This window comes from Phragmites australis, chromosome 12, assembly GCF_958298935.1.
Source record: "Phragmites australis chromosome 12, lpPhrAust1.1, whole genome shotgun sequence".
Classification (NCBI taxonomy): domain Eukaryota; kingdom Viridiplantae; phylum Streptophyta; class Magnoliopsida; order Poales; family Poaceae; genus Phragmites; species Phragmites australis.
The window spans coordinates 20,980,842-21,003,988 of NC_084932.1; the positions used below are offsets into that span (position 1 = coordinate 20,980,842).

The 23,147-nt window shown below is 45.4% G+C and overlaps 1 protein-coding gene across 1 annotated transcript; it reads left to right on the plus strand.

The window, feature by feature from the left end:
* Nucleotides 1-6,183: 6,183 nt before the first annotated feature.
* On the plus strand, nucleotides 6,184-10,137 carry LOC133887365 (premnaspirodiene oxygenase-like). The gene is made up of 3 exons (XM_062327297.1): nucleotides 6,184-6,639; nucleotides 8,904-9,344; nucleotides 9,493-10,137. The coding sequence occupies exons 1-3, from the start codon at nucleotides 6,184-6,186 to the stop codon at nucleotides 10,108-10,110; spliced, it is 1,515 nt and encodes a 504-aa protein (XP_062183281.1). The 3' UTR covers nucleotides 10,111-10,137.
* Nucleotides 10,138-23,147: the final 13,010 nt, after the last annotated feature.

Sequence of the window (23,147 nt, forward strand, 5' to 3'; positions counted from 1 at the left end):
ATTAGATTCTGATGAATATTATCTTTAATGTAAATATTGTGTTGGCTGTGTTAAAAATATGTATTCAAATGCTGTTGTAATCTGTGATGTTAATAATCCATCTTGAAAATCTGTGCTAAAATTTGGAGGGAATAAACTATATGCATGTTATGAATTTGGAATGAAATATATACCACGGGTGGATCCATATGTCACCCAACTGTAGGCAGATGCTAAAGTGCGCCGCCTGTGAAAACCTATTTCAACAGCAGTTCACTTAAGAAACTGCCATGAAAATTGGTTACCACAAGCGATTCCTTAAGTGAACCGCCTGTGAAAATCTATTTTCACAGGTGGTCCTCTTAAGAAATCATCTGTAGAAACCTAGTTTCACAGGCTGTTCTCTTAAGGAACCGCTTGTGAATATCTATTTTTACAAACATGCTCTTTTGCGTATGTGGAAATCATCTATTTTCACAGGCCTTCGATCATAGACGGGTGTGCTAAATGTCTGTGAAAATGGGTTACCACCCTCCTCAAAAAATAGCTTTTGTAGTAGTGAAACATGTACCATGCCAAGCAGGTTGTGTACCCATTGGGATTGGGAGTACAAAAAATACATGCATTTAGAAATGACTACATGTTGCTTCACGGTGAGGATGCAGACTTGAAAGCATGTTGTGTTTACAATGTACCATGGTACACGCACAACACTGATGATATCAAGAGCGATAGCGTGGAGGTGATAAGAAATAAGAAAAGACCCCCGGTTAAGGTGGTTTGGTATTTCCCTACAATCCCCCATTTGAAGCGATTATTTACTAACAAAGTGAATGCCGAGTGATGTGATGGCATGTAGAACATGCCAAACCGCATGAGCGATTTTCAAAGGCGAGCGACATAAGAAGCTGCTTGTGTAAAGATTATTTTCACAGATGGTTCCTTACATAAACTGCTTGTGGTAATGATACGAGTACTACATGCGGTTCACATAAGGAATCGCTTTTGAAAATAAGATGATTAATACAAACGGTTCACATAAGAAACCGCCAATGGTAATGGTTATTTTTAGAGACGGATCCTTACGTGAACTGCCTCTGAAAATAATCCTCTATTTTCATAGACGGTTCCTTATGTGAACCGTCTATGGCATTGAATGACAACTTATCTTAAAAAACTCAGAACCTTTTCATACGAAGTTGGACGAGGATAAACTTTATATGAAAATTATAGCCCTCGATGAGATCTACAACTTTGTAGTTGAGAACCTTTTCATTTGAAGTCATTTAGATATCCAAATAGTCCTTTGAAGTTTCAGATAGATGATATCAAAAGAAATGCATATGCTATTATGATCAGTAGTAGTTCGGTGGTGGGATGATGAGGAGGTTCATGCAAGCTGAGATGTTTCGAGTTCGAGTGTCTAGGACCGCAAGCGCGTGTATTTCGTGCGAAAAAACATGTGACTTGTGACTTGAGACATAGCGCCTGCGGGGGGTGCTTGGTTGGTCTAAAAAAAATTCGGTTTTTTTTGTCAAAAAATGTCGAGTCGAGGATCGATTATTATAGGCGGTCCATAGTCTCTTTTGCACCTATAGAAATTATTCATTTTCACATGTCTTCGATCACAAGCGGGTGTGCTAAACGCCTATGAAAACATGTTACCACCCACCTTTAAAAATAGTTTTTGTAGTAGTGTGCGGATCACGCATATCCCATGCGCACGCCGCCATCATGCCCCTCTCTTCCTTATCTCTCAGGTTTGATTCTATAAACCGGTTGGTTATGATTTGGAAGGGTTGTGCCTATATATGTAACCCATGGTTCACCGTATAATGTATTGTGTGATTGCCCTAAATATTTCATACTTTCATGGTATCTGAGATATTTGCTCCTATGTGACCTCCCTCTACTGCTTCCGCACCCTAGCGGTGGCAAAACCCTAGCCACTGTAACCACCCTCCATGGCGCAGGACGACGAGGCCCATCATTAGCAGGAGGTCAAGGATGCACGCCTCAAGGCTAAGGATGATGCGTGCCTCCAAGCCGAGGAGGCCTCTCGTCGTGGCAACTAGGTGCGTGCCGATGCCACGCATCAATAGGAGGAGGCCGCGCGCCTTCTTGAGGATGAGGCCATGCACACCATCACCCTCACTGACGTGTCCGCCATCACCGCCCTCCACGTGCAGACCGTGTCCATCCTCAACAAAAGCACCCTCATGCTGATCGTCCTCGACTTCAACTCTGCACACTACACTAAGTGGCGCGGCCTCTATCTTGTCATGCTTGGCAAATACGCCCTCACGGACCACATGCTTTTCGACAATTCCTTCCCCACCCTTGTGCATTGGGGACGCATGGACTGCATCATCAAGTCCTAGTTGTTTAGCTCTATCTATCACAAACTTCTTGAGATTGTGATGACCCCAGGCTGTACCACGCGCATCGCTTGGGTTGACATCGAGCAAGCAGTTCCTCGGCAATCATGAGACTCGCGCATTGTAGTTCGGTGCGGAGTTCCACAACTTCGTCCAGGGTGACTTCAACATCTCCGATTATTGCTGTAAGCTCAGGAGCATGGTTGATGCTCTCAATGACTTGGGCGAACTGGTCACTAACCTCATTCTCGTTCTGTCTGTTCTTGGCCGCCTCAACGAGAAGTTCTCCTGCATGGAGGCCTTGTTGAAATAGTAGAAGTCGTTTCCCTCGTTCATTGAGGTTCCCTCTGACATCCTTCTTGAGAAGATCACGATGGCCAAGCTGGCGCCCTCCCCTACTGACCTGGCCACTGCTACCTCCAGTGGCGTGCGCGCCCCAGCCACCACGAGCTACAGCTGCTCCTCTGGCGCCAGCTCCTCTTCCATGACGTGGGGCAGTAACCACACCAATAACCGTCATCGCCGAAATAATAGCTCCAACACCAATAATAGCGGCAGCTGCAACAGTGGTGCCAACTTCGGAAGCATGGTTGCCCCGACCGTGTGGCCCTCCTTCTTTAACCCATGGACGAGCACAATTCAGGTGTGGCCACACACTACTTCGCCACCCTCAGTCAGGCGCGCAACAATGTGTCCAGTAGCAGCACGCGCTAGCCGCTGCCCTTCCTGACACTCAGTTCGAATGTCCCATTAAGAGTGTGCAACTCAACAACAGTCATGAGTTTGACAACTCCGCCGCTAGTACATTCTTTCTCACCCACGGCATTGCACTTCACATGTCATGCGCACATACTTCTCAGCAAAACGGAAAGGTAGAATTTACCATTCACTCCACAAACAACGTCACGTGTTCCCTCATGTTCCAAGATAGCCTCCCTCCTTCCTATTGGGTCGAAGCTCTACATGCCACCACATATCTTCTAAACCTACACCCCACCAAGACACTTAGCTTCTCCATGCCGTACTTTGCTCTTTATGGTATTCATCCCTCATACTCTCATCTTCGTGTCTTAGAGTGCTGGTGTTATCCCAATCATTCCTCTACATCTGCACATAAGCTTGCCCCTCACTCCACTTTGTGTGTTTTCCTTGGTTATCCTTCAGAACATAAAGGTTTTCGATGTCTCGATTTTTCCTTCAACCAAATCATTATTTTGAGGCATGTTACGTTTGATGAATCATTGTTTCTATTTGCCACTGCTCCTTCGCCGCCATCGTTGACTAACTATGATTTTTTAGCGGATATGGATTCCTCTCCGCTACCCATCGGGTCACCTTTTTTGCAAGCATTCCACTAGCGTTCTCCGGCTCAGCCTATTCTGCTGCCCCCATTGGCTCCTTGCGGTCGACGATTGCCAGTAGTGCCGACCGGCCCATCACACCCATCACACCCGTGCTTGGAGCCGACATCTCATCTGGCGCATGCATGCCATCTTATAGACCCTGCTGACCCACTGATGTCACCCGGGTGCGCGCCTAGGCCCCCTAACGCGTCTCTGAATCATGCATGGCTTGGTGCATCCCCACCGCCCGCGCACCTGGGCGCTCCCATTGTGCCCCTGGGTGCTGGCCCGGCTGCCCCTGTCGACGCCTCATCACATGCTGCTGCTAGCCGTGCCTGCACCCCACCACCAACAAATGTTCGCATCCCACCGGATGGTCACCCATGGGAAGTCCAATTTTCGCCTCCTTGTGGACCATCTGAACCTGAATGTCTCCATGGTCTCGCCCATTTCAAAGATGTTCCACAATGCCTTGATTGATCCAAATTGGTGCACTGCTATGACTGAGGAATTTGGTGCTCTGTAGTCCAATCATACATGGACCTTGTTCCTCATCCTCCCGGTGTCAACATTGTTACAAGGAAGTGGGTCTTTAGACACAAGATCCGTTCTGATGACTCTCTTGATTGTTACAAGGCACTTTGGATTCTTTGTGGTTTCACACAATGATGCGGCATCAACTATGATGAGACCTTCAGTCCAGTGGTCAAGCCTGCTACTGTGCATACTGTGCTCACTTTGACTCTTTCTCGAGACTGGCCGATTCATCAGATGGATGTCAAGAATGCTTTTGTCCATGGCACCCTCTCAGAAATAGTCTACTGTATACAACCATCTAGTTTTGTTGACTCTTCCTGGACTAATCACGTTTGCCCACCTCAACAAATCCCTCTATTGTTTGAAGCAGGCTTCCCATGCTTGGTACATCCGTTTTGCCTCCCATCTTGTGACTCTTGGTTTTGTGGAGGCCAAGTCTCACACATCCCTATTCATCTTCCATCGTGGAACCGATACGGTGTTTTTGCTACTTTATGTGGATGACATTGTGTTGACCGCCTCCTCTGCTGGACTTCTTTGCCGGACAATCAACGCCCTTTAGAGTTAGTTCTCCATGAAGGATCTCGGTCCCCTTCATCATTTTCTAGGGATTCCCATTACACGCCAGGATGGTGCCATGTTTCTCTCTCAGCGCAAATACATGCTGGAGATTTTGGAGCGTGCGGGGATGACCTCCTTCAAGCCGTGTAGCATGCCAGTTGACATCACTCCAAGCTTTCCAGTGATGGCCCTCTTGTGGTTGATCTGATGCACTACCGCAGTCTTGCTGGGGCTTTGCAGTATCTGACATTGACTCATCTTGACATTGCATATGCGGCTCAGCAGGTGTGCCTCTACATGCATGACCCTCGTGAGCCTCACCTCGCTTTGGTCCATTGCATTCTTTGGTATCTTCAGGGCACGATCGACTATGGTCTCTCTCTTCACGGGACCTCGCCTGTTGAGCTGGTTGTCTATTTTGATGCGGATTGGGATTGGCTATCCCACCACACGTAAGTCCACCTTGGGCTATGCTGTGTTCCTCAGCGACAATATGATTTCCTAGTCCTCAAAGCGGCAAAACACAGTGTCATGGTCTAGTGCTGAGGCCGAGTATCGTGCGGTGGCCAACGGTGTTGCAGAGGCTAGTTGGTGGCGCCAGCTCCTATAGGAACTTAACAGTCCTCTTCGACGTGCCACGGTAGTCTACTGTGACAACGTAAGCGCCAGATACCTCTTCAACAACCTGGTTCAGCATCCACGGACTAAGCATGTGGAAATTGACTTGCACTTTGTTTGGGAATGTGTCGCTCTTGGTGATGTTCATGCTCTTCACGTACCGACATCCTCCCAATACGTTGTCATCTTCACCAAAGGTCTGCCTACGTTTGTCTTCACAGATTGTCGGTCCAATCTGAATGTTCGTCCTTCTGTCGTTATGACTACAGGAGAGTGTTAGACAGGAATATGTGGATCACGCATATCCCGGGTGCATGCTGCCATCACACCCCTCCCTTCCTTATCTCCCGAGTTTGATTCTATAAACCGGTTGGTTATGATATGGGAGGGTTGCTACCTACCTATGTAACTCATGGTTCATCGTATAATGTATTGTGTGATTGGCCCAAATATTTCACGCTTTCACTCCTCATCCTCCTCTTGTCTTCTTCTTTCTTTTTCATACACAAAAAATTGAAGGGAACTCCCAAGTGCACCCGAGGCAGGGAGATTGAGCCCCACCCCGGTGGATCGGCCGCTACTATTAGATACGTAAGCAATTCACACAAGGTGGCCAGTACGTGCACCAGGCAGGCCTATATGAAGGCTAGCTCTCTTGGGTATCACCAAGCCCAACAAACAGCAGCAAGCAATACAAGTGACCATCAAATAGAAACTAGTGGCTAGCTCCTGCAGCTGGAGCTGGATTGATCATGATACTTTCGGTCATGGACGAAGATGTTCTGTATCTGTGCTCTGCTCTGATCGTGTCTCTATTGGCCATTGCATTCGTTCAGCTCCTGAAGCCGTCGTCTCCACTGCTGCCGCCAGGACCGCGTAACTTCCCGGTGATCGGGAGCGCGCACCGGCTGGTGAACAAGCTGCCGCACCGGGCACTGCGCGACTTGGCCAACTTGCATGGCCCGCTGGTGTACCTCCGCGTTGGGCAGGTGCCTGTGGTGGTGGTAACGTCCAAGGAGCTCGCCCGCGAAGTGCTCAAGACACACGACGCCAACTTTGCCACCCGGCCAAAGCTCATGGCCGGCGGCATCGTGGCCTACAACTGGGCGGACCTCCTCTTCTCCCCCACCGGCGACTACTGGCGGAAGCTCCGCAAGCTCTGCGTCCAGGAGATCCTCAGCAACGACCGCATCCTCTCCTACCAACACATCAGGGAGGACGAGGTATGCACATCCATCCATCACTGGGAATGTTATCATGCTTCTCTTCATTCCGACATATCCTCTCTCTCTCCTTTCTCATCCTCTCTCTACTCTCCCCTTACTCTCATGAATTCACACAGATGTTTTAAGAATTCAAATTTCTTGTTCATTTCACAATATGATGTACAAATTTTCTAAGATGTAGTAAAAAATGAAAGGCAAGATAAATTGATTTGGTAGAAATAATTTTTTTTTGACAGATTTTAACAGGGACTAAATTTTTTTTTACAGATTCTAGAACACATCATACATATTTCCTATAGAATTAAGAGCACATTTCATACAGATTCAAGAACACTTATCATACATTTTTTTTCAAAGGCCTAAACATTTGTGTAGGAAAAAATTACATCTATAAGAACACATATCATACATATTTTTGGAGGGACTAAAAAGTTTTTGAGACAAAAAAATTAAATATTCAAGAATACATATCATACATATTTTATATGATTCAAGAACACAAATCATAAGATTTCTTAACAGATTGAAAACACATATCTCATGCCATTCAATAGATTCTGTATAAATTTTCTTAGGATTAAAATTCACAAATTCAGCACAAAATGGGAGCCATGATACACATATTAGGTACAAATATATTTTTATTAAGGATTTTTTAGGGACCCATAATTTCCTGTACATACTAAAGAACACTATGCAATTTATGACCATGACCATGGAGCGAAAAATCAAGAACTACAGATAATGTTTTGGCATCGCTTTTCCATGGTTATCATCTGCATGCATTTTCAGAGTTTTCATCACAATAACGCACCTATGCATTCCCAGCTAATTCATTACATATTCACACGAGAAAAAGAACGGAAATAGCAAAAAAATGGGTCCAGATCGGGTGGTGACGCCACACTAGGGGTGGGTCGGTGGGAGCCGCCGGATGGGGAGCGGGAGATGATCCGGAATTGGAAGGCACAGGATCTGAATTGACGGTGAGCCACAACACTACCAGTACACTGATTTTTGCTACCTCGGGTCCCAGGTGTAGCCGGATCTACGCCAAGTGCGGCCACCCTTCGCTGTCTAGGCCTGCTGAGGCCATATCCGAGAGCCACGTCCACCCTTAGCCGGCTAGGGGTGGCAACGGCCTGGATCAAGTCGGCCCCATGGGTTGCAGACCCAACGAATACGTGTTCGGTGTAGAATTTGCTCCTCGGGGCTGCATTTGCACACTAGGTGACCTACGGGCCCTGAAACAAACACCATGTGCGAGACTGCAAGCCCACAACCCACTCCGTTGCAGCCTAGCCGAGGCACCATATACGCTGAGTCGATGAGCCCTAGTTCCAGACGGACGGACCATTGCCCTGGCCGCTCGGCCGCACGTGCCATCACCACACCCAAGTTGGCTGCCATCACGGTGCCCAGGCCAGCCCGCTGTCGCTGCACCCTAGCTGCACGCCATCACCGCACCCTAGCCTCACTCGCACGCCATCGCCATGCCCCAGCCACCCACTGTCAAAGCGCCCAACCGCACGGTTGCACCCCGATGTCACGTCCCCTGTCGCCGTGTCGTTGCCGCGCCCTGGCCACCGGCTATCGCCTCGCCCTAGGCACTCGGCCGCACACCATCGCCGTGCCCGGCCATCCGCCATCACCACCCAGATCTAGATCTAGCGGCCCTCGTGTTTCGGGTCCCCCGTTGCGTCTTGGGTCCCCGTCGGGGTGAGGCTAGGATCGGGATTGGTTCTCCACCCGTTAAGTATTTCAGGGCCACGTCGAGTTTGCAATCTTGGGTTTTGGGTCAGTGGGTTCTCGCTCAACCTAGCTTCGACCTAACCCGTAGCCACCTCTATAGCCGGCTAGGCTAATCGAGCCTAAATCTGGCACCCGGGAACGGCAGCAAGGGGGCACGAAACCTTAAGCAGTGTTGGAGCTTGTGGTAGCTTGGAATTTTTTATTTAGATCTCATCGACCACTTTAAAATCCACGTTGATGATAAGCGGTGCTCATCCAGCCGATACTACTGGAGGTGTCTGTAGCACCACTAAGATTTTTTTTCGAACGCTCACGGAGGAAGAGAGTGAAAAAAAAGGAAAAAGTAATGCACGTGCGGGATCCACCACCACCGACCAATACTGTCATCTTTCATTGGAAAATATTTTGGCACTAGTTCGATTCAGTCTTTGTGCATGATAATGTATGGACAGTGCAACATTTTGTCCACCTGTCAGAATAAAGAGACAGACGTTTTGATCGATCCGCAGGTGCTGAACCTCATCCACGAGATCCGTGCGGCCGGGCCATCGACGCCGGTGGACCTCACCTCAAAACTCCACAGGATAACAAACAGCATTGTCTCCCGGGCAGCGTTCAGTATAAAAAGCAGCAAAGCTGACGACTTTCTGGCAGCCATCAAGCAGAGCTTCATCTTTTGTACCGGCTTCCAGCTCCCGGACCTATTCCCTAGCTTCACCGGGATCCTCAGCGTGCTCACCGGTATGGGGAGGAAGCTCCAAAACATTCATGAAACCATCGACAACATCCTCGAGGAGATCATCAGCGAGAGGGAAGAAATTCTCAAGAATGGCAAGATTGATCAGGCGACCACAACGGAAAAAAATCTGGTGGATGTTCTCCTGAGCCTCCAGGGGAACGGGGACTTTGGCTTCCCGATTACCCGCAGCACAATCAAAGCAATTATCTTGGTTAGTAACTACTAACACATAAGTAATGTATTAATTAAGATTGTAATAAAATTTTCATGCCTGATCATTCATCTGAAACGATTCGCACATGTGTATATGATCTATTAATCATGTGTTTTTTTATTATTCTATGTATGGACATATGTAGGATATGTTTGCTGGTGGGACCGACACATCCGGATCTGCCATGGAATGGGTGATGTCAGAGCTCATGATGAATCCTAAGGTGATGACGAAGCTGCAGGCCGAGATTAGAGGGGCGTTCCACGGTAAACAAATCATCACTGAAACTGATCTTCGGGCAAGTGGACTCAAATACCTAAATTTTGTGATAAAGGAAACGCTCAGGCTACACCCTCCGGGTCCAATTCTAGTCCCTCGAGAAAGCATCGAAGCTTGCGAGATAAATGGATACATGATACAAGCAAAAACAAGAGTCATTATAAATTCCTGGGCCATCTCGAGGGACCCACAGTACTGGGAAGATGCTGAGAAGTTCAAGCCAGAGAGGTTCGAAGGTGGTTCCATCGATTTCTTTGGAAGCAATTACGAGTACACACCGTTTGGGTCAGGAAGGAGGATGTGCCCTGGGTATAACTATGGCTTGGCTAGCATGGAGCTGACTTTGGCGCAACTCTTGCACTCGTTTGACTGGAGCCTTCCAGATGGAATCAATGAAATCGATATGAGTGAGACCGTGAGTTTGAGTTTGCGTAGGAAGACACATCTTTTGCTGCGCGCAGTCCCTTATGCATTTGCTTCCTAAGGGAGACATACAATCTCAATGAACGAACAGTTGTTGGAGTAGCTGGCTAGCGGTGCAGCCATATATACTTCCAGACTTTTCGAGTTGTAATGTCTGTTATTTGTCTACAATAAAGGCTGCGGCTAGTAGAAATTATGGTCCTAGTGCCCGTTAAAAATATAAATATATAGTTTGGGCCTTTGGGGGTATAGTTTCCCTTTTTCGGAAAAATGATGTATTTTTCCTTTCAATGTAAATATATGTCAAACGGTACCTAAGTGTGATAAAATTTATATCTTTCTAACTCACTTCATTGGAGTATAATCGGAAGATCTAATTGTCGTGATTGTTGATCCTGCACAACGATAGGTATTTTCTTTGCACTACTATAGAACATGTCATAAGTATCCTTATCAGTATCGATTGTGCAAAAATCGCTACTGAAGACGTATCAGTGCTGTTTGTTAAACTCCCGCGCGCGAAGAATGGCTGAGGAACCCACAACCGGCACTAATAATGAAGGAACCCACAACCGGCACTGATAATGAAGGGACTATCAGTACCAGTTCGTGTCATGAACCGCCACTGATAGTTGATGACAACCTATTTTCCGAAATTCATAACTTTTCATACGGTATCTGATAAAGATAAACTTTATATGAAAATTATAGCCTTCGATGAGATCTATAAATTTGTAGTTGACAAATTTTTCATTTGAAGTAATTTAGATGCCGAAATAATCATGAAAAACTTTCGGTAGGAGGGGTCAAAAGGAAAATATCTCATAGTACTATCAACAATGAAAGATAGGTGAGATGGTAAGGAACGTACGCGCGAGGGAGGAGATCGTGGCTTCAAATCCAACAGAATGAACATGCGTAAAAAAATGCGACGACGGCGTGTGCGTGTGGGATAGCTCGGGCCTCGGTTGCTGGTTGGTTGCAAGAAATAATCCATTTTTTTAGCTTCGGAACGTTGATTTTTGGAACCGACTATCAGTGCCAGTTCCGGAACTGCCATTGATGGCGATTTTGAACCGGCATTGATAACTTGTTATGTGGTAGTGTTGTTAGCTTTTTATTTATCTCTATTTTTCAGGCTATTATGGCTTTAGTTCCTTCTTTATAAAAATAGACACAACTCTCCTACATATTATCTTATGTCTATATTATTGATTTGATATCTCTATATCTATGATCTATGAAATATGATCATCAATCAATGCAAGTGTTAGTCTATGAATCATTATTGTCCCACGTTATAATATAAGACTAGTAATCATTTAGAATAAAATCACAATAAAATAAAGAGCTTCATAAACAAGTCACGTACTTGCTAATCACTGTAAATGATAATTATCCAAGGAACCGAATAACAATATTATTAAAAATACATAAACATAGAAGTGATACAATCATCTCTATATTTGCCTCTAGGACATATCACCAACATATTGTTTGCTATGACACGAGTGAGGAATGCGGTTTTGATCCACTTGGAGAAATAGTCTATTGCTACCATTGCATATCGGAGGTTGTCGGGTGCACGAGGGAATGAGCTGACAATGTCAATTTCAAGCGCCTTGGGTCATCTCTAGTGCTTAAAACTTTATTTTTACCATTCCCTGGATCATTCGCTGGTAAAGAGAAGTCTTACAATAAGTGATACTATAGTCATATAACAAAGGGAGTGGTAAAATAACTCCACCAAGCTAATAATACATAAAGGATCATACTAAGGCCCACGAGAAACACAATCCATGAAACCAGAGAGCACAACAAGACCAGCATGGTGATCGAGACCTATTCATCAGCCTCACCATCGGCGTCAGTGAAGTCCGAATCTTCCTCTAAAATCATAAGCAAAGGTGAGTACAAATGTATACAGCAAGTCCCAACCGTTGCCCTACATCTAGGGGTATAAATACATGCATGCAGTATTTGCCAGGGCAGGGCAATAAGTTTAACTTTTACGGAAAATCAAAGTTCATACCTGCAAGGGTTCATTTTCATAAAATGAGTTTTGTAAAAATACCATAGCATTAATATTAAATGAAAGGGGGTTTGGCCGTGGTGAAAATTCACCAAGACCCAAGTTTTAATGTTGCTGGACACTCCGTCCATAGCGATCCATGGCAAACAGTTGGACCTATTTGCAAAAACAGGCACACCTTGCCCACTCAAACTCTAAGGAAATGCATACAACCCATGCTAGTTGTTATGACCAAACCATAGTTTGTTTGTGATCATGGACACAACTATTTAAATAGTTCTACCTCTGTAGAGTGGTACACTTTACCCACAAGTTGAGTTTGGTGAAAAACCACTGTCATAGTAGTTTGACTCAACAAAGCTATTACCCACCACAACATTATCCACTAGCCACCTACGGGAGCTAACCAGGGGTTCCTGACCTTTATTAGGCCTCCAACTGGGTCAACAAGCATGCACCTACTTTCATTTGCTCCATGGCATCCTGTTCCACTCCTTCCTCTGGGCGACCAATAGACTAGCTGGTGGGGTTTAGACTAAGCTCTGACTCATAAAGGTTCGAGTGGCTATACTATGAAGACTAGGTAGGATTTCACGCCAACTTAGTCCTTAGTTGAGCCAAGCAAACATCTTCACAATAAGCCTGCCTCGGAGGTAGCACTTAAACTACCAAGACATTTTCGAGTGGGAACCCTGATTTGCCCCAGCTCTAATAGGTTATCGCTTATTAACATTATCCGATAAGCCTTCCCATCCCAACAACTCACACAACACCAAACCACTGGGTTTCACACATTTCACAAAACTAATTATGATTAAACATGAAATAACAGTACAGTACACAATCCTAAACATACTAGTATCAAGGGATTCGTCTTGGTGTATTTGATATTGCCGAGATGATAATTCTATGGTTATCGAGGTTATATATGGAGTGATAGCAATCATGTTGGCTAATTCTATAATAGGCCATAACTAGATCAACAACTTAAATTATGTCGATAAATAATACTTATGCAATTATTCGGTGAAAAACGGCTGCTACGAGTTACGGTGATAAAACTGGATACAATATGATCAACGAGAGAAATAGATTGAGACTTGCCTTCATTGAAGTCCTCGAGGGGGTCCTTCTCAAATACTTGCATTCTCGGCTCCTCCTCCTCCTCCAACTCTCCATTTTCTAAAATGTGAGCGCACAAACAACACAAATACACAATTAAATACAAAAAATAAAAATTAAATTGAAATAAAAATTAAATTGATGGAAAAAGATAGGATTTGAATTTAGATGAATATTGGTGGAAGAATCATTAAAATCGGCGTTGAAATGGAGGAGACATGGGCTCCGGAAGTTGGCCAAAAAATAAATTAGGGAAAAAGAAAAGGGAGAATATTCCCTAGAATATTCTTTGGAAAAAGGATTTTAAGAAAAAGAGAAAATTACTATGCTAGGGTACTGTTCATTTAGCAGTTTACTGTGCAACTGGGATTTTACTGTGCAAACAGTTTATCGGGCTATGCTGGGCTGGACTACTGTTTACTTGGGCTGCGCGGTTCGCTCAGGTCTGTAGGCATCATGGCGAAAACACCTGGCACAAGAGGGGAGTGTGGGGAATCCATTTTGCATGGTGTTCGGATGAGGGAAGGGTCGGGGAGAGCTGGCGGTGTGCCGCCATTGGTGCGGCTTGCCGAGCTAGTGGGGAGCTCGGTAGGGGGTGAGGGAGAAAGAGATTTGTGAGGGAGAGGGTGACAGGGCTTAGGTGGTGCTTACGGTGTCTCGTCAGTGGTAGAGCTCAGGTCGATAAGGAGATTGAGAGAAGGGGGCGATTGGAGCTCATCGGTGAGAAAAAGAGAATGAAGGAGGGGCTCCTTGCTCTGGGTGGATGATGAGCTACGAGGGGAGGAGGCGGTTTGGGGCTTCCCTATTATAGACGGAAAGAGGGAGGGGATAGGCTTGACAATCAACTGGCAATCGCAGCGGGCACCAGTCGTGGCATGCGGCTTTGGCTCTGCGGTGGGGCTGGCATCAACTTGCGCCAGTGGCCACGTGTGTGAGCACAGAGGGAGAGAGGGGGAGGGGGAGAGAGAGAGAGAGAGAGAGAGAGAGAGAGAGAGAGAGAGAGAGGGAGAGAGAAGGGGAGGCAGGTTGGTGGAGGGTGGTGACCTGCTATCGGGTACGCAGCTCGGTCCATGCGGGCGCTGTGCACTCATCGCCGGTGCCTATGCGCAGCAACCTCGTAGAGCAAGGAGGGGCAACATGGAGGCAGAGGTGGCACAACAACTTGCCATGGTGGTAGTGGCTGCCGGGGCTTGTGCGCGTGGAGAGCAGGAGGGGGGATTTGGCATGGCATGCGTGGCGAGAGGAGGAAGAAGGGTGTAGTTGGGCTAGGCCAGGGAGAGAGGGAGAAGGGGAGTGGGCCGGAAAGAAAGAAATGGGATGCGAAAAAGAGAGAAAAAGGAAAGGGATAGCAGACCGGATCAAAATGAGCCCAAAAGAGAGAGGGAGAGAGAAATGCTTCAAGATTTGATTTGAATTGATTTCTTTGAAATGATTTTTGAATTTTGAAATTTGGTAAAATTTTGGCATGTTACAAATATACCCCACTTAAAAGAATCTCGCTCTCAAGATTCGGGGTCTTCCTCAAGTAGATAGGGAAACTTTTTTCTCATGGCATTCTCTCGCTCTCATGTGGCTTCTGCTTTAGTGTGCCTACTCCACTATACATGACATAGGTGTCTCATCAATCATGTCGTTCGCTGGATGACTACATCAAAGATCTTCACTGGAACTTCCTGATACTGGAGGTCATCATGAAGGTCCAGTGTTTCCACAGGGACATGCTCTTTTGTTATTCTCAGACACTTCTTCACCTGGGAGACGTGGAAGACATTGTGTACATCGGCCAATTCTTACGGTAGCTGTATCTGCTAAGCCACTTCACCAACTTTTCTTAGAACTTTGTATTGTCCAATATACCGGGGAGCCAACATTCCACGGACTCAAAACCTCTGTGTTCCTTGTATTGGTGAGACCTTAAGGTATACATACTCTCCAAACTTGAAGTCCATGTCCCTTCTTCTTTTGTCAACATAGCTCTTCTGATAGGATTGAGCTGCCTTCAGCTTTTCTCTTACTTCTGCAACTCGGTCTTCTGCCTCTTTAATGAGGGAGTGTCCTAGTAAGGAACGCTTTCCAACTTCAGACCACATTAAAGACATTCTGCACTTTTAGCCATAAAGAACCTCTTTAAGCTGGCTTGGTAGCTATTATTGTATGAGAACTCTGTATAGGCCAAACTTTTCTCCCAATCCTTTTCATATGTTAGGGCATAGGCTCTTAACATGTCTTCAAGGATCTAGTTAACCCTTTTGGTCTGATCATCGGTCTACGGATGGGCAGTGCTGAAGTCTAGCTTGGTTCCCATGGTTGTATGTAGGTTCTTCGAAAACTTTGAGGTGAACTGCGTACCTCTGTTAGAGACAATCCTGTTGGGGACTCCATGTAGCTTTACTATGTTGTCAATGTACAACTGGGCTAGCTTATCTCCACCATAGCTTGTTCTTTTGGGTATGAAGTGAGCAACCTTAGTGAGGCGCTCCACTATTACCCATACTGAGGTATTTCCCTTTTTTGTTTTAGGAAGTCTGACTATGAAATCCATGCCTACTCATCCCATTTCCATACAGGGAACGATAGGGGTTGAAGTAATCCGACTGGCTTCTGGTGCTCTGTCTTGACCCTCTGGCAGGTATCGCATTGGGCAACAAATTTGGCTATGTATACCTTCATCTCATTCCACTTGTATTTTCCTTTTTGGTCCATATAAATCTTTGTGGCACCGGGGTGGATGGAGTATGCTGAGTTGTGGGTTTCTTCTAGAATTACCTCCCGGGATTTCCTTTCCTGGGGTACACAGCCTATCCTTGTACCGTAAGATTCCTTTTCCATCTACACTAAAATTTGGAGCCTTATCTTCTCCGGTGTGTTTACGGATCTTCATCAATTCTAGATCCGTGTATTTGAACTGCTTGATTTGCTCATCTAGTGTAGGTTGTACACTTAAGTTGTGGATTTAGGCTTGAGATACTATCTGTAGGTTTAGCCTCTACATCTCTATCTGTAGTGGGGCACTTTAGGCCTCTAATTGATGGCAGTAAGCTTTTTGGCTTAAGGCGTCTACCACAACATTGGCCTTGCCTGGATGATAATGTATTTCTAGGTCATAATCCTTGCTTAAATCTAACCACCTTCTTTGCCTCAAGTTCAATTCTAGTTGAGTGAAGATGTATTTCAGGCTCTTATGATCTGTATAAATTTCACATTTGTTTCCAATTAAGTAGTGCCTCCAAATTTTGAGGGCATGCGCTACTGCTGCTAGTTCCAGATCATGGGTCGGGTAGTTCTACTTATGGGATTTGAGCTGCCAAGAGGCACATGCTACTACCCTACCATCTTGCATTAGGACACATCCCAAGCCTCACCTTGATGCATCATAGTAAACCACAAAGTATTGGTGGATGTTGGGTAAGACATGCACTAGGGCAGTTGTCAGCTTATCCTTTAGTTCCTGAAAACTCTTTTCACAAGACTGTGTAAATTCAAATTTCTTTTCTTTCTTGAGTAGCTCAGTCATAGGTCTAACTATCTTGGAGAACCCTTCAATGAATCGGCGGTAATACCCCTCTAATCCAAGAAAGCTTCTGATCTCATACACATTGGTTGGTTGCAGGCGGTGGGTGACAACTTCTACCTTCTCGGGGTCTACAATAACTCCTTCTATTGTTAGGGTATGGTAAAAGGAAGGCAACTTTCTCTAGCCAGAATTCACATTTACTGAACTTGGCATATAGCTTATGGGTTTTGAGTTTCTCCAGAATCACTCTAAAATGTTGTTCATGCGCTTGGGCATTTTTATAATAGATCAGTATGTCATCAATAAAGACCACAACAAACCGGTCTAATTCCTCCATGAATACCTTATTCATGAGGTTCATGAAGTGTGTAGATGCATTGGTTAGACTGAAGGACATTATTGTGAACTCATATTGTCCATATCTGGTTACAAAAGCTTTTTTTTGGCACATCCGTTTCTCTTATTTTCAGCTGGTAATAACCTGATTTAAGCCAATCTTGGAGAAGTACTTAGGTCCTTTTAGTTGGTCAAATAGGTCATCTATTTTTGGCAAAGGGTACTTGTTCTTGATGGTTACTTCATTTAGGGATCGATAGTCCACACACATCCTCATACTTACATCTTTCTTCTTGACAAAGAGAACTAGTGATCCTCAAGGTGATGAACTTGGTTTGATGTATCCCTTCTGCTGGAGTTCCCTCAACTATTCCTCGCTCGGCTAGCTCTCCGGCTGCCATGCGATAAGGCCTCTTTGCTATGGGGGATGTTCCAGGGATGAGGTCAATGATGAACTCAATATCCCTGTCTGGTGGCATTCCAGGCAGTTCCTCCGAAAAGACATCCAAATACTCATTCACTACTGGTACTTCTTCTAGGGTCTTAGCCTCAAGATTATACACCATGGGGTTTGGCTTACCTTCAAGGGTATGATAGGTTATTTATGTCCCTTCATGATTGGTTAGGGTCACTATCCTAGCTACACAAGCTATAATGCCCTCATGCTGGGTTAACCAGTCCATTCCAAGGATTACATTTATCCCTTTGGATTTAAGCTCCACTAGGTCTCCTAGGAATACTACCCTACTTAGAGTGATCCTTACCTGAGAGCATCCCAATTGACACTTAATGTCAGCTCTGGGTGATCTGGTTATCAAGAGGTTTTTAAGTAAGACTGTTGGTATAGCATGCTGTGACACAAAACTTAATTATATGAAAGAGTGTGATGCTCCAGAATTAAACAGTACTATTGCAAGTATTGATTTAACTAAAAGCTCACCAAGCACAAATCCAAGTGCATCCTGAGCTTCCTGCGCGTTGATGTGGTTGACGCAAGCTCGCTTGAAGGACTGCTGCGACCTCGCTGGCTAGCTGGGGGCGCGTGAGGTTCCACGGCTAGCCCCAGACATCACGAGCCGAGGTCCATTCGTAGAGTTAGACTGGACATGTACTCCCTGCCTGGCCTTACAGGGGCAGTTGACGATGAAGTGCCTGGTCTCACCACAGTTGAAGTAGGCCTTGTTTGGGTTGGTCACTTGGCCACTGTTGTTCTGCTTTGTCTTGGGATTGCTCTGGCTGTGGTAGGAGGGGTTGGGCTAATGTAAACTAGAGGCTGGAGTCCTGAATTGCATGGTGATCTGAGCTTGTTGCCGGGAGAAGGCAGGACGCTTGAATCTTTGGAACCTTTCCTGTTGCTAAGTCTTGTGAGCAGCAAACTTGCACTTCTTGTCCGTGTAAAATTTTGCCCTTGCTTCTTCTAACAAGATGGTCATGTTCATCATGTTGTTGAAGTCTGGATACATGTAAGGGGTCAAATGAGCCTTCAAGTTGCATTCTAGCCCTTTCTTGAACTTGTTCTATTTCTTTTTATTAGTTGATACTTCTTCTGGTGCGTAGAGGGATGGTTTAGTGAACTTGCAAATGTATTCATTCATGCTCATGTTCCCTTGCTTCAACCTTCAGAACTCATCTACTTTAAGCTCCATGGTTCCCTCTGAAATGTGATACCGACGGAACTCTTCAACAAACTCTTCACAGGTGATTGTTGTAGCATTGTCTGCGATTTCACAATAGTTATCCCACCAAGCTAAAGTTGTCCCAGAGAGCTGATGGGATGCCAGGAGAACTCTATCTCTTCCCATATAGTTGATAGCATCTAGCTTCCTCAAATGTTCCTTAACGAATCATCAGCATCCATGGGATTTTCTATCGCTTCATTTGATTCTGACAAACTCAGCCATCTTGTTAGGAACTCCTGGTGCTTGTTGTTGGGGTTGGTTTATCCCTCGTGCCAAGGAGGACAACAGATGGGTCTGTTGCACCATGACTGCTGCCAAGTCATTAGCAGGAGGGTCAGGCAATTGTTGATCATTCCCATTTCCTCCTTGATTTTCTGCTTCACTTTCTCCTTGAATCTCTTCTTCTGCTCTACGATTTTTTACTTTATGCTGGTGACATTGCCAGATCCTGATGGAGCGCTTGGGTGCCATATGTTTTAAGAGGGGAGAGGAGAAGCATAAGCTAAGAGCGGGGCAAGGGGGGTTTTAGGTTGTTATTATTTTTAGGAAAAGTTCACAAGGCTCCAATCCTTGCTAGCACATAAGGGAAAACTCACTCAAAGAAAAACACATAACCAACTAGCACAACAAGCTTGATACAATGAAGGGAAGGGAAATGTATAGCACTGATGGTTACTACACGTGACCACACTATGATACATAGATGGGGTACATAAGCCTAACTTGTAAGTTGGACCGAGATGCTTCATTCCACTTCTTCGGGGCTCTAGGCCTCCGCGGTGTCAGTGTGGTCTTCGTTCCTCTTGGTGAGGGGGACTTCTGGTGGGGTGAGGGGAGTGTACTCTTCATCTTCTTCCATTCTAGGGGATCGCTAGGTCAAGGGAGAGGTTCTTCTTTATCAGCAGTCTCGTCAGGCATTAGCGGTGGTGGAGCAGGAATAGCCTCCGAGAACTTCCTTATGATGCTCCCCATGGGGCAGATAGGGATTCCTTCAAGAAACTGGTGTCCTCCTACTCCAGGGATGTGGAGGGTCCGGCTATTAGCACAACCGGTGAGGTAGGCCTCACTGATCAGCTTGTTGTGGAGTTTTTCTGCTGCATTCACTACTTCTTTGGCTACCACTATGCAGCTTTCAGCTTCTGCAGCTTGGGCTTGAGCTTTGGTGAGTTGGACACGTTGGGTCCTCCCATGTGTTTCTACTTCTTTGACTCGATGGATGCATCCCCTTAACTCCGCTACTGCTGGTCATATAGCTCATCCATGGCCAACAGGTATTGTGTCATGGCCACCACGGTCGGGTCGCTTTCTCGCATCCCTAGGCCCTCTAAAGTTTTCATCCATACCATCCAAGTGGGGTGATTTATCACCCGGGGGAAAGAATCTCATCGATGTATGACATATGGTCTTCTCGTAGATCTGGCAAAGGTGTCACAGGGCCTTGCAAATGACAGTTTTGTATGTGTCGGCAAACCTAAACCCTATGGTGGTCACACTCCATGGCTCTTATTAGGGTAATCCTTACTGGCTCTAATGTGGATGGTGACTTCACAGCGCTCAGTGCCGAAATCATCAAACTTCCTGCCAATGTACTCTAGGTACTACATAATACCCAGCTGGACATGGCAGCGTACAACTCCTTTAGGAAGCAAAGGGTGTGCAAGCAGTACTCGGTAACTCATCCATGTTGCTCCATCTGCGGAAACAGGAGAACAATGCTTAAAAAGAGTTTTTCAATAGAGGAAGGAATGTGTAAAAAGTTTTGAAAAATTGTTTTAAGGAAACTTTCATGTTCAGGTCTATGGTCTCGTCCTCTAGCCAAGTATAGCTCTGATACCACCTGAAGTGCCTCAAGTCACCCGCGGTGCTTAAAACTTTATTTTTACCAGTCCTTAGATCAGTCGCTGAGTCTTACAACAAGTGATATACAGTCATACAACAAAGGGAGTCATGAAATAACTTTACCAAGCTAATAATACATCATGATTTATGCTAAGGCCTGTGAGAAATACAGTCCACGATACTAGAGAGCACATTAAGGCTAGCATGGTGAATACATCACTCCACAAGCAACTTGAATGCGGATGCGACCATAACCTATTCGTCAGCCTCACCGTTGGTGTTGGTGGAGTCTGGATCTTCCTCTGAAATCATAATCAAGGGTGAGTACAAATGTACTCAGCAAGTCCCTACCTTTGTCCTACATCAAGGGGTATAAATATACGCATACAGTATTATCAAGGGTAAGGGAATAAGTTTAACTTTTGCAGAAAAGCCAGGCTCGCACATGAAAGGGTTCATTTTCATAAAGTGAGTTTTGTAAAAACACCATATCATTAATATTAAATTAATAGCGGTTCGGTCATGGTGGAAAGTCACCAGGACCCAAGTTTTCATGTTGTCAGATACTCCGTCTATAGCAATCCGTAGCAAATAGCCGAACCTATTTCTAAAAATAGCACACCCTGCCCACTCATTCTCCAAGGAAATGCACACAACCCATGCTAGTTGTTGTGACCGAATCATAGTTTGTCTGTGACCATGGATATGACTATTTGAATAGTTATACCTCTGCAGAGTGGTACACTTACCCACAAGTTGAGTTTGATAACAAACCACTGTCGTAGCAGTGCGACTCAACAAAACCATTACCCACAACAACATTGTCCCACTAGCTGCCTAAGGGAGCTAACCAGGGGTTCTTGACCTTTACTAGGCCTCCAACAGGATCGACAAGTATGCACCTACTTGCACCTGCTCCATGACCTCATGTTACACTCTTGCCTCCGAACGACCACTAGAGTAGCTGGTAGGGTTTAGACTATGCCCTACCTCATACAGGGCTGAGCGACTGTACTGTGAAAATTAGGTAGGATATCACACTAACTCGGTCTTTAATCGAGCCAAGGAAAACATCTCCAGAATAAGCCTGCCACATAGGCAGCATTTGCAAGGAATTTCTGGCGCGAACCCTGATTTGCCCTAGCTCTAACATGCTATCTCTTATTAACATTATCCGATAAGCCTTCCCATCCCAACAACTCACACAACACTAAGCAACCAGGTTTCACACATTTCACGAAACTAATTATGATTAAGCATGAAATAACAGTAAAGTACACAATCCTAAGCATACTAGTATCAAGGGATCGTCTTGGCGTATTTGATATTGCTGAGATGGTGATTTTAGGGTTATCAAGGTTATATATGAAATGATAGCAATCAAGCTGGCTAATTCTACAACAGGACATAACTGTATCAACAACTTAAATTATGCCGATAAATAATACTTGGGCAATGATTCGTTGAAAAATGGCTACTATGGGTTGTAGTGATAAAATTGGGTACAATATCATCAACATGGGAAACAAATTGAGACTTGCCTTCGTTGAAGTCTTCAAGGGGCTCCTACTCGAATTCTTGCGTTCCTGGCTCCTCCTCCTCCTCGAACTCTTTATTTTCTAAAATGCAAATGCAGAAACAAGACAAACACACAATTAAATACAAAAAAAATCCAAATAAATTTGAAATAAAAATGAAATTGATGGAAAAAGATAATATTTGAACTTAGATGAATATTGATGGAAGAATAGTTGAAATCGGAATTGAAACAGAGGAGAAATGGGCTTTTGAAGGTGGCTAGAAAATAAATTTGGCAAAAAGAAGAAGGGAGAATATTCTAGGGTACTGTTGATTCAACAAACCAGAATAATTTCTCGAAAAAGGGTTTTCGAAAAAAGGGAAAGATTACTGTGCTAGGGTATTGTTCATTTGGGTCATTTACTATGCAACTGGCCTTTTACTGTGCGAACAGGTTGTAGAGTTGTGTTGGGATGGGCTACTGTTTACTTGGGTTGTGCTGGTCACTCGGTTCTACAGGCCACTGGGCCATGAAAGGCCAATCTTGCCCAGGAGAAATGGTGTCTAGCTGAACGGGTACCGAGTGACATCACTGCTCGGTCACCGGCTCACAACCGCGGATACACCGGAGCATCACCGGAACGACCTTCCTGATTGCCATTCACGACAGTAAAAACACGTGGAGCAAGAGGGGAGTGTTTGGACGAGGGAAGGGTCAGGGAGAGCTGGCGACGTGCTGCCATTGGCGTGGGTTGCCAAGCTCATGGGGAGCTCTGTAGGGGGCGAGGGAGAGGGAGATTGGTGAGGGAGAGGGTGGTGGGGCTTTGGGCGGTGGTTGTGGTGGCTCAATAGCAGTGGAGCTTGGGCCGATGAGGATATCGAGAGAAGGGGGCGATCGGAGCTCGGTGGGAGGGAAAAAGAGAGAGAAGGTGTGGGAGCTACCTGCTCTGGGTGGACAGCGAACTGCGAAGTGAAGAGGTAGTTCGGGGCTGCCCTTTTATAGATGGAGAGAGGGAGGGGATAGGCATGGAAATCAATCGGCAATCATGGTGGACATC

Excerpts from the sequence above, each read along its gene's own strand:
- LOC133887365 (XM_062327297.1), top strand. The coding sequence starts at position 6,184 with ATGGACGAAGATGTTCTGTATCTGTGCTCTGCTCTGATCGTGTCTCTA. Across the intron at positions 6,640-8,903 it reads AACACATCAGGGAGGACGAG|GTGCTGAACCTCATCCACGA; the intron begins GTATGCACATCC and ends ATCGATCCGCAG. Across the intron at positions 9,345-9,492 it reads CAATCAAAGCAATTATCTTG|GATATGTTTGCTGGTGGGAC; the intron begins GTTAGTAACTAC and ends GGACATATGTAG.